We start from the raw sequence: 12044 nt of genomic DNA on the forward strand, positions 1-12044 counted from the left end.
TTCTAATCAGGGAAATCTGAGCAAATCTAACATCAGGCTTATTTTTACTAAGGAAACTGAAAGTTTGGCAGATGCAGAGGAAAGATGTGACCAGCTGATTAAAAGCAAAATTCAGTATGAGGCTAAAATCAAAGAGCTCAATGAACGACTTGAAGATGAAGAAGAGTCCAATGCTGAATTAACAGCAAAGAAGAGGAAGCTAGAAGATGAATGCTCTGAGCTGAAGAAAGACATTGATGACCTTGAGCTTACATTGGCCAAAGTGGAGAAAGAGAAGCATGCCACAGAAAACAAGGTGCGCTCTCATAGATTACTGTTATTGTATGGAAAAGATGCTTTAGTTATAGACAAAATTGTGGGAATTAAATCTATAGTGCATCTCAGTATCAAACTTTTCAAAGCAGTATAACTATTTTATTGTACTCACATCCACATATGGGATGTCCTTGACTTTCAGCAGGACAATCAATTGATAAACAAGGAAGTTACTTGATCATCCATGTCTTTTTCGTTTTTAGGTTTCTATATTTTGAAATTCATAATTCGTTATAAATTAACTTGCTGTTTGAAAGTTGTCACCAAAAGCCTAAGCATCAGCCATATCTCACTATAACACACATATTGTATATCCTGTTGTGTGATATATCAGCTTATATTTGATTTTGAGGTTTCAAATGGCAGGATTCCAAAATTTTAACAGAAAGCAGCAGATGACAATTAGAACACAAGAGAAGAAAAATAGAGGATATGGAGAGGGGAATGAAAGGAGACTAACTAAATAAAAGAGGAGTCATGGAAGGCAGAAGAGTATTTGGGAGGAGATAGAGTTCTGGGGATAGCATTGTGAATGTAATTCAGATGAAAGGCCTAGATTTTATTAATATAAAGAGTACTAGACCGTCTCAAGACTAAGATAGGCTCTCTTCTGGAATCTCAGATAACCATTATTTGAATGTGAAAGTGTTACATTGTACAGTTAATGCCTGGTAGCCTGTATATACAATAATATCTATCACCCTTCCAACTGAGTTCATTACATGAGCAAAATAGCAATCTCAACTAAAGGATTGGAGAAAATATTTACAAAAGTGTAGCTTCCAAATAATGATTTCAATTATTGTCACAGGTGAAAAATCTTACTGAGGAAATGGCAGGTCTTGATGAGACTATTGTCAAATTAACAAAGGAAAAGAAAGCTCTTCAAGAGGCCCACCAGCAAGCCCTGGATGACCTGCAGGCAGAAGAAGACAAAGTCAATTCTTTGACCAAAATAAAATCTAAATTGGAACAGCAAGTAGATGATGTATGCATTTCATTATTGGGAGTATTGCTATCAAGCTATGTCTAGTTATCCCAAGAGTAACACTGATCTAAATACGTTGTTTTTCTGCAGCTGGAAGGTTCCCTAGAGCAGGAAAAGAAACTTCGCATGGATCATGAAAGGTCAAAGAGAAAACTGGAAGGGGATTTGAAGCTTGCCCATGACACCATTATGGATTTGGAAAATGACAAGCAGCAACTGGATGAAAGACTAAAGAAGTACACAAAATACCAGTCTGTGTAATTGTAATATATTTTATTATAATAATTGTATTCTACTTATTCAAGCTGTCTCTAATTGTCTTTCAGAAAGGACTTTGAGATAAGTCAGCTGCTTAGCAAACTTGAGGATGAGCAAACACTGGATTCCCAACTACAGAAGAAAATCAAAGAACTACAAGTTTGTGTTTTAGTTTGTTCACTCCATCCAATGTACTGTACTTTTTCTTAATTGTCCTTATGGTGGTTAATTTACTGAGCAATGTGTTTATGCAAAAGCATTGCCTTGGAATTCTAAATGATAATTTGAATAATAAGAGAAATATCAAATTCAAATATTTTGGGTTAAAGATGTATCTGGCCCTGTGCAAGCTCTGACCCATTGATGTCGGTAACCCAACCAACTGATAAGTTGCTAATTTCTAAAACGTTAGAGTCCATTGGGGAGCTCCCCCTCAGACTTTAACTTTTTTCCTAATAAGGGAAGTGTGTTTAGTGCTAAAAATGTTCTCCTGAGAAGATTAGTTTTGTGACATACAAACTAAATTCTAGTCTTTTCGGGTATTTTAGTAAATCCTGTATTACATTTGTTTTAAGTACTAAAGATGTTCTTATTGTAGAGGTCTTTTGTCTAACACATGCCTGTAGTTTGAAAGGAGAAACTTTTTTATACAAAATCAAGAAAGAGGTATCATAGATCATTGCCACAGCTGTGGGTCTTGCCCTGTTGGGGCACACATCATCTTGCGTTTGTTGTAGAATTGTCTCACCCAATGCTTATATATCAGCTGTGCAGGTACACCATTATCCTGGCAGCTCTACTTCCAAGATCTCTTCCAATATCATGCAGCAAACTATAAATGTAATCTTGTTAGTTTCCCTCACATCAAGGTTTTGTGTTGGGGAGATGTTAGTGAGTGGGAGGTGGGGGGCATAAGCAAATTAGAGCAATGGTACTGATAGTAGTAACTGGAAGCAGACTAGCAAAGTTTGGGTATGTCGTCTTTGACATGTTTCCATTCTGGATAAAGAGGTACAACGTTGTTAGTTACTTTCCACCTGAAAGAGGGAACAGTACACTTCCAGGAAGAAAAGAGAGCAGTGTTCTGGTAAGGCAATCCTAAGGAAAATAGTCCACTGTGGATGAACAAGTATACCCTCTGTTATTTACATTCATATACTAAGTACTGCACAAGATTTAAATTTTTAGGTACAATTGAAGCCACTTGTCATTGAGAGACAATGCTCATATGATAGAAGTAGAGGGACTCTCCTAATGCTGAGATGGAAATAGACTTGAAGAGGACATAAAAGAGCCTAAGGTACATAGCAACAGTGCTCGTCATAATATTTGCTTTGTGGGGAAGATCAGAAGCCTACTTAAGTTGACTAATAACAATGATCAAAGATGACAATACCCTGCATTGAGTGGTGATAGAGTGCCAAATCAATAGTATATCTTTTGTTTAGGACTCAAAGGCTCACTAGCCTTTAGGAAAGATGTTTTTTGCTGGAATATCAATGCCTCTGAAGGGCCTGAAAGGATTACCCTGAGCCACTCACAGGTTTTTGATTACAACTACCCTGCTTATCTTTCAGAGACTCCAGCCTGTCAGCCAAAGTCTCAACATTGTAATAGAGCAGTACCACTCTGGTTAGATGTACAGCCATTGAATTTTGAGAATGCCATCTGATTAACCAAAAACAAAATATGAGCAAAGCAATAAAGTAAAAAGTTAATTACATACTCAAGGTATAAATAACTAGCATAAATTGGTAACTTAGCTGCATAGTCTATGGTCAGGGTGCATTGTGTCCTGTTACAAGCCTGGCAGCAAGCAAGGCCTTTACAAAGTGGCAGTGGCTTGTAAATAATGTATATGGTAAAACGTTTTGTTTCGATTCCCTGTAAACCATTTTTGAAGTCACATGACTTATCCAATCACAAACTCCTCATGCATAAGATGTCCTTGAACCAGCGCTTAATTTGTGCTTGTTGTTTTCGGAGCAGAGCACCAGCACTTATCTTTGAGGGCCGGTCCTTAATTTTCTGCCTCAAGCGTTTACTGTGAGAAAAAGACATATATGGGAACGACAGAGGAAGAGAAAAACAAACAAATATCACAATGGGAAAAAGCAGAAAGCTGCAGGAGTGAGCTAAAAGGGCAGGGAGTGGCTGTAAATGGATTGGAGACGTCTGAGATGGCTTCAGGATTATGCTACCTCTATATTTCGTGCTCGCACATTTGATTGCACCGGTGGCATAGGCGTTGGGCACAGGCACCTTATTTATTTATTTTTCTACAAATGAAGCACTGCCTTGAACACAGGATGTCCCCACTCACAGAAATGCCATGGCCACTGCAGGGTTTGCTCTTAGGAATGTCTAGCTGCTCCTAAAGATGGAAGTCTTAACCAGTTACCACACTTGTTACTGTGAGTTAGGAGTACCTAGTGCTTGGTACAGAGAGGACTGGCAGCAGGAGGGGGTAGGAGGGAAACTGTGAGCCCTCTCGTAATGGTACATAGCAGGCTTTGTGGTAGCAGTGCTTATATAGGTTGAAAGAAATGGGGGGGGGTTATAGGGATAATGATGGTGTGCCATATTAAATAACACACACATGATAACCTTCTGTCTCTGCAGTAGGACTGTCACATTGAAATTATTATAAGGAAATGAGCTATACACAAATGTTAGCCAAATGTGTAGGATTTGTTGGCATCAAGACTTTTTAGCCTTGACAAAAGTTTAAACTGACCACTCATTATTTAACATTGTCATAAAATCCATGACAGTGATGATACTAGTTGACACTCTGAATGTAATAATATTATTAAACTAATGCTTAACTAAACCTCAGTTTCTGCAGTTAGGGTTAGTGAATATTTAAAAGGCACAGCTAAATATTTTTTGTGGAAATGTAGTTGATCTTTGACTATCGTTTTCAAACATTACATAGAGTGAAGCACACACAGAGCAAAGAACATGTTCTTCAGGTTAGAGTCTTGGTGGACCTTACTTAACATTGAGGAATCTACTTTTCAGCTGAAATTGTGTATCATTGCTCATTGATGGCTAGTTGCAATACCGTTGAGCAGTAGTTGAAGGCTCCTAGTACAGCATTTGTTAAAATTTAGCAATTCAGAGTCCATGTGAAAATCTCTACCAATGCTCCATGGATCTCAGTATCAATATGGAAGAGAAAGCTGGAAGCTACAGTGGATTGCTCCATGAATTATTGGGTTGGGTACCTCATTACATTCCCGTTTCTGTTTCTGAGGTTGAATGCCCATGAGATTACCTGCACAAAAACTGACACTCTAAAAGAATGGTTATAAATCAAATACGTTTCAGCGCTCCAGATGTCTAAGACCAGCCAAAACTTTGATGGGATTTTAATTGTTTACTGAGCCTCCACCAAGTCTTTACCATCTTACTCTCCATCATCAGCTGGTTTCAGAAAGTGTAAACTGGACAGATTCAAAATAATCTATATTCGCCCGATCATTGGGTCAACCCTCAGTCTTTCTACCCTGTTCCACCATGCTTACTTTTGCAGCTTCGAAAGCTAACTCCTCTGAACTTGTCCACTGTTGATATTGGTTACCACTGTACCTTTTGCACTCTTTTGAAGCCCACTGTTTGCCAATAATAACAATGTTGAACATATCTGAAGCCAACCTCCATTCCACAATGAGCCAGATATCCAGTTTATGCTCACAATGTATACATTACAACAACATCCCAGCAATGTAACATTTCTTTGTATCTGACTAAGTGGTAACTTCACTTCCAATAGGCACGGGTGGAAGAGCTTGAGGAAGAAATGGAAGCTGAGAGGGCGACGCGTGCAAAGGCAGAGAAGCAGAGATCTGATTATGCACGTGAGCTTGAGGAGATCAGCGAGCGCCTCGAGGAGGCTGGTGGTGCCACCTCGGTCCAAATTGAGATGAACAAGAAGCGGGAAGCTGAGTTCCAGAAGTTGCGCCGGGATTTGGAAGAGGCAACACTACAGCACGAGGCAACCATGGCAGCACTCCGCAAGAAGCACGCGGATGGTGCCACCGAGTTTTCAGAACAAATTGATAGTTTGCAGCGCGTCAAGCAGAAACTAGAAAAAGAGAAGAGCGAGTTTCGGATGGAGATTGATGACCTCACCAGTAACTTGGAAAATATTTCGAAAGCAAAGGTATTGTACACAGGTTTCTGCAGGATAAATTGTGGCTAAAATGAAACGTGGCTGTTAGTAGGATAAAGAATAACTATGGAACCTGATATACTTTTAGGCTAATCTAGAGAAAATGTGTCGCACACTTGAGGACCAGCTAAGTGAGGTGAAGACTAAAAGCGAAGAGAACCAGCGGGGGATAACTGACCTGGCAGCTCAAAGGGCTCGCCTCCAGACAGAATCAGGTAATTTTGTTTAACACCAGTGGATGAAGTAAAGCCCACTGATATATCAACACTTGCTGTACAGTGTCTGCAGGTTTATTTATGACCTGGTAGTCAATGAGTAGAAAACCCATGCTCTGAGATCATGAAATCTTGAGGAAATGTATTATACGCTTACATGTTTTGTGCAGCCCCATCAAACTACTTCAATCCAGGAGAAAATCTGCAGAGATAGGGGTCCCTGTTTATGTTGCTTCTGCCTATCATGGAAGCCAATTAGGGATAGCTATGGGCAGCAGCAGCTTTCCCTTATCTTCCCAAGGTACAGTATCACTAACACTGCCCTTCTGACCCTGATCTGTGGAGCCAATAGAAAGCCAATAGAAAGTAAACGGAGCACGAAAAGTCCTCTTTACTTTTCCTAGTTTTCTAGTTTCCTCTTTTAGCCCTTGCTCTAATAATCAGCAGCAAGAAAGATGCTGTTGGGAGGATGAGTATGGGGCTAGTGGTGAGTGCTGCTATGTCATTGGGTATTAAAGGGTGTGTGATATCAATTCCGGAATTTTGGTGAATTGGCATCCGTAATGTCTTTCTCCACTAAAGCTGCTGTAGAGACATGTTCGTGGTTCATTGAATATGCAACTGGTCCACTTGGGTTGATCAACCATAGTCCTACTGCTGTTTGTCTTTATTGGAGGCTAAGTAGGATGATATAAAGTAAGAAAACAATAATTTACATTTTGTTACCTCTCGACATTGTACGTGCATTGTGTTCCAATTCAGTAAAAATCTGAAAGGTATTTACAAGATTAAAATTACTGATTAGTAGCATGAATGCTTTGAAGTTTGAAAATCTACCAATGACAATAACACTGCTCTTCACAACTATAACACTTAAGCATACTGGAGGTGATTCTCCAAAGTAAGGAAGAACAGTGGTAAGCTAAAGCATGTATAGTTAGACCTATGCGTGGCTATGGTTTAGAAGCACTCTAGGTGTTGCCGTACGTTTTCACTAGGCACATTATTAAAATGTATGTGTTGGAATTTGAAAGATTACATGTGTAGATTTTACATACTGTGTACTCTGGTGTTCTATCCATTGATTATAATAAACATGGGTTGGATTATAAATAAAGTGTAAGAACAATATGTGGAGGGTGAAAAATAGAGGGTAGAATGAAAATTGATATGTAATGTTCTCTATCCTCTATGTACGTAGATGTACAATTTGTTGACTTAAACAATTTTTCCAAAGCCTATTTGCAACATTCACTGTTGCTCAGGATGCCCATTCTCCCATAGGCATGCACAACTTACATGGTGCAAGGGTGCCTGCATTGTGGGGATGATTGTTTTGTACAGGAAAGGACACCTCTTTCTATGTGTGCTGAAGAATGCAGCACACATGGAAAGGGGAAAAAATGGGGAGAAATAAATACATTTCTCCCCGTTGCGTCATTCTTACACCACCCCTTATGTGGAGTAGAAATCTGACGCATTCCCAGACTTGTAAATATGGGAATGCATCCGATTCTTTCAGGTTCCATTGGTGTTGCGTGGGAACATCCCAAGCAACACCCATGCAACAACGCCCCTTTCATGCAGTGTTATGCGTAAAAGGGGTCCATATTGACAAGACCAGAAAAGCCACACAAGATGGCTTTGCATGGCTTTGTAAATATGGGCTGGCACACTGTGCCACCACAGCATAAATAAAATGATGCTCTGGTGGCGCACTGTGCCACTAAGGCCTCATAAATGAAGCCCTAAGTGTTTACCCAAGAAGGTGAGGGGTGGGAACTAGGGGTCAGAGGAGATGCTCAACTTGTTTCTCTTCTTTAGTTTTACCCAGTTCTGCAGGATGCTCAGAGTTCTCACATTGACTAAGATGCTATGGGTGGAGAGACCAATGTGGGGGACCTCACCCCCAGGGATGTGGGGGAGACCAAGGTATCCACTTCATAGATGCAAATTACAAAATAATCACGTGGAATATCAGGTGCCTGGGTAGTTATGTGAAATGTGAGTACTGTCCTATCCAAGACGAAATGGAGTAAGCATAGTATGTCTACAGGAAACACACCTTAAAGAGGAGGAATTGAATAAGTTCAGAAGGAATTGGAGGGGTCAATTGTTTTCCTTAACCTTCTCCACTTAACGCTTGCTGGAGTAGCCATTTGAGTGGAACCTGGGGAAGTGTTTAGGTTAACCTACTCAGAAGTGGACCGTTGTAAATTGTATGTCCTGGTGCAAGGGTCATTGAATTGCACAGACATGAGTATCCTAAATGTACATGCCCCCAATGTTGATGACATTTCTTTGCACCAATGCAGACCCTTGTTACTGACAATATGGCTGTGGGTTGTGGACTTCAATTGTGTTTTAGCAGCAGAGCTAGACAGATGGCCTGCTCAATTCCCCACTAATCACCCTATGGCTAAGACCAGGGTGATTAGATACAGGAATGCACAATTTGGGTTGAAAAGACATACGGAGGAAACTGAACCCAACCAAGAGGGAATACTCCTGTCATCCTGAACATGGCATGTTCATCAGACTGGATCGGGCATTGGGTATGGCCAAGATGTGGGTGGAAGTACAAATGGCCACCTACTTGGGCCGTTACTTGTTGGACCTCTTTCCCCTCTTGCTGGTCCGGAGTGGAAATGATTTGCATGGGAGAAAAAGGACAAATCTTCGACACAGGCTCTAATGTGATACCTGGCAGGTAAAGCAGGGATCCACCACGAGCAGAGGTATGGAATGGAAGGAGTTGAAGGCAGTAATGAGGGGGGAATGTATGAGCAAGTTGGATGGCATCTGGAGACAGTTACTGGGTGAGTTGAGTGACATACAGAGAGAAATTGCAGACACACAGCAAAGGGAGACAGAGTCCTGGGATGCAGGTGAGACATTACTGGGACTCAAAAAGTAGTTGGGGGACATGTGGGATAGATGCAACAGACTTACATGCCGGGAATACAGACAGCGGCTACACTGCTAGAGTGATAAGCCGGGCATAATACTTGCTTGGTTGCTCAAACGTGAAAAAGACAGAACCCCTGTTGTGGCACTTCGACCCCTGGATGGGACGTGCGCAACATCACAACAGGCTATTAATGAAGCCATTTTGTGAGAGTTGTACGAGGAGGGCTGCAAGACAGACATGATTCAAGTAGGGGTTTACCTGGATTGAGTTGAGCTTCCAGTGTTGCTGTGGTCACTCCAGGATGAGCTAGATGTGGACATTACTCTAGAGGAATTAAGGGAGGAGCTGGGAAAGATGAACAGACGTAAAACTCTGGGAGCAGAGGTGGCGACGGCTTCCCTGTGGATTTTTACCAAGTTTATACAGGACAATTGGTGGAGCCGCCATTGGAGGTGTTCTGAGAAGCAAAGAGCAGATGGATACTGCGCCCGCCACCCTTCGAGAGGGAATGATATGCATGATCCCCAAGCCAGGGGTTGACAAGATGAGTCTGTGCTCTTACAGACCTCTCACCATGCCTAATGTAGATGCCAAAATGCTCTGCAAGGTACTGGTCAAGCAGTGTGTGGAGTGGTGGGTTTGTTAGTGCACGAAGAACAGTGCAGCTTTATGTCAGGATGCAGCGCAGCCCTTAATTTATGGAGGCTGGCACACGTGCTACACTCAGTAGGGCAATGCAGGAAGGAATTGGTACTGGTATTGGTGGATATCACCAAAGCTTTCAACACTCTCAAATGGGTGTATCCATTGCAGGTCCTAAAGAGGATGGGGTTTAGGCCAAACCTTTGTAGCTATGTGAGACTGTTGTATACCACTCCAAAAAGTAGAGTGAAAAATGGAGGACTGATCTCGGGGAAATGGAGGTGAGGCAGGGAATGCAACAGGGTTGCCCTTTGTCCCCACTCTTATTTGCTCTGGCACTTGAATCCCTGACAACGAGACTCCATAGAGACATGGAAGAATTTGGCCTTATGTTGGGGGCCTCAACATACCTTATTTCGCTGTATGCTGATGAAGTGTTGTTTTATTTACGGAGACCTGCAGAGGCGATACCACGTTTGTTGTCACATCTCGAGGAGTTCGAAATGGTGGCAGGATTGTGCATTACTAAATGCAGATCACTGCTATTCCCATTAGGGGTGCAGAGTGGGACCCCTGAGGAAGCTCTACCTGTGATGGGTCTGTGGCAGAAAACAAAAACATTTAGATACCTGGGTATTATGGTCACACATACGCTAGAGCGGCAACAACAGCATAGTATTGAGCTGCTGCTGAGATGACTGACAAAGTGGACGCAATTCTGGAACTCACTGAAAATTTCAGTAGCAGGGAGGATTGCAATGGCAAAAATTGTGTTTTTACCCAGATGTCTATACATAAATCAGAATTCCTTGTACACACTACCCGCCGACTTGTCAAAACGTTGGACAGACTTATGACTTCACTGGGCTGGGATAGTAAGTGGAATAGGGTAGCGCTGCTGCTGCTCAAAGTGGAACTACAGGAAGGAGGCATGGGTCCTAATGACCTAGAGCTCTACTACTATGCCTGTACACTACAACACAAGACATACTGGGCAGCAGACGAGAACAACTGGGAGAAAAAACTGCTGCATGGCACCTGTAGCAATCTCCCACTGATGGAACTGCTGATGTGAGGGTTGATGGTGCCAGGAGATATCCAATATGTGGTTCACCGAGTAGCAGAGGTGTGGGAATGAGTGATTGCCAGAGTGCTGAATGAAACCCCATGCGAGGGAACTTGTGCTATGGACACTATTGCTATTCAACCGTCTCAGCTCTGACATGTCGGTCGCACACTGGAGGGAGGGAGAATGCAAAACTCTGAAAGATGTCAATCCAGGGGAGATAATCCTCACTTTTTTCGAGGCCTTAGAAGCCTTCTCTGTGGGGGGTGGCCATTTTTACCACTATGCTAAAATAGCCAAAATGGCACAGGAGATCTGAATAGATTTCCACAACACGCCCAAGCAGACTGAAACCTTACAGTTGACGTTGACAGCAGGGCACATAGGGACCATATTTATACTCCGTTTGCGCTGAATTAGCTTAATATTTTTTTAATGCTAATTAAGCGCAAACCTAACTCCATATTTAAACTTTGGCGATAAACACGTCAAGCGCCAAAGTTATGGAGTTTACGTCATTTTCTGGACATGGACACCTATCTTGTGTCAATATGATGCAAGGTAGGCGTTCCCGTGCAGAAAACAATGATATGGCCTTAGCACCATATTTATCCCCTGTGCTAAAATCTAGCACTCAGGATGGGGGCCTTAAATAATGGTGCTAAGCTTGCTTAGCATCATTATTTAACGCCTGGGTCAGGGCAAGCGTTAGGGTACCAGTTTGCCTTTTTCCATGGTCAGAGACCATGGAAAGAGCCCACAGGTGCCCTTCCCTGGCCCCAGGGACACCCTCACTCACCCCCACCCACACAAGCATGACACCTAAGGATGGGGGAACCCCATCCCAGGTAGGTAGAGGTAGGTATGGGTAAGAATATATCATTTCTTTTTTCGAAGTGCCATGGGGGGCCTAACTTGGGCCCCCCCTACATGGCACTGGGCCCAATGGCCATGCCCAGGGGACAAAAGTCCCCTGGGCATGGCCATTGGGCTGGGGGCATGACTCCTGTCTTAAATGAGACAGGAGTCATGTCCATGAGGTTCTAACATCAGAAAATGACGCTAGTCTGGGCTGAGGCATTTTTTTGCCTCTGCCCGTACTGGTGCCATCCTCTAACGCTAAACCCCCTGTTCCCCCTACCCCTCCCCACCCAGCTAGCATCCTTTTCGATGACGCTAGCCAGGACTTACCGCCGGCTAGCGTTGTACCATAAATATGACGTCCAGCCGGCATCTTGGTATGGCACTAGCCGGCAGTGAACTTTTTGACTCTGATCTGCATTAGCGCAGTTCAGCATCAAAAAGTATAAATATGGGCCTTAGTGATGCTACTCTATAGGGTCCTTAAGGTAGACAAAGCCAGGATGGAACCTAAGGCGAGGCGAGCTTGAGGGGAGGATTTGATTGCACTCTTGTCTGATGACGAGTGGCGAACTGCCTGCAGGCTGGTGAAGCAGGTCTCATGCAACGCC

General features: G+C 42.6%; 1 protein-coding gene across 1 annotated transcript in view; it reads left to right on the forward strand.

The window, feature by feature from the left end:
• LOC138246132 (myosin-3) overlaps positions 1 to 12044 on the forward strand; it is an 83362-nt gene that overhangs the window by 52309 nt on the left and 19009 nt on the right. Inside the window, exons 22-27 of the mRNA XM_069200404.1 lie at positions 53 to 295; positions 1127 to 1303; positions 1394 to 1539; positions 1630 to 1720; positions 5340 to 5729; positions 5827 to 5953. Of these exons, the coding sequence (XP_069056505.1) occupies positions 53 to 295; positions 1127 to 1303; positions 1394 to 1539; positions 1630 to 1720; positions 5340 to 5729; positions 5827 to 5953 (1174 nt within the window). The remainder of the gene's footprint in view (positions 1 to 52; positions 296 to 1126; positions 1304 to 1393; positions 1540 to 1629; positions 1721 to 5339; positions 5730 to 5826; positions 5954 to 12044) is intronic.

This window comes from Pleurodeles waltl, chromosome 7 (genome assembly GCF_031143425.1).
Source record: "Pleurodeles waltl isolate 20211129_DDA chromosome 7, aPleWal1.hap1.20221129, whole genome shotgun sequence".
Classification (NCBI taxonomy): domain Eukaryota; kingdom Metazoa; phylum Chordata; class Amphibia; order Caudata; family Salamandridae; genus Pleurodeles; species Pleurodeles waltl.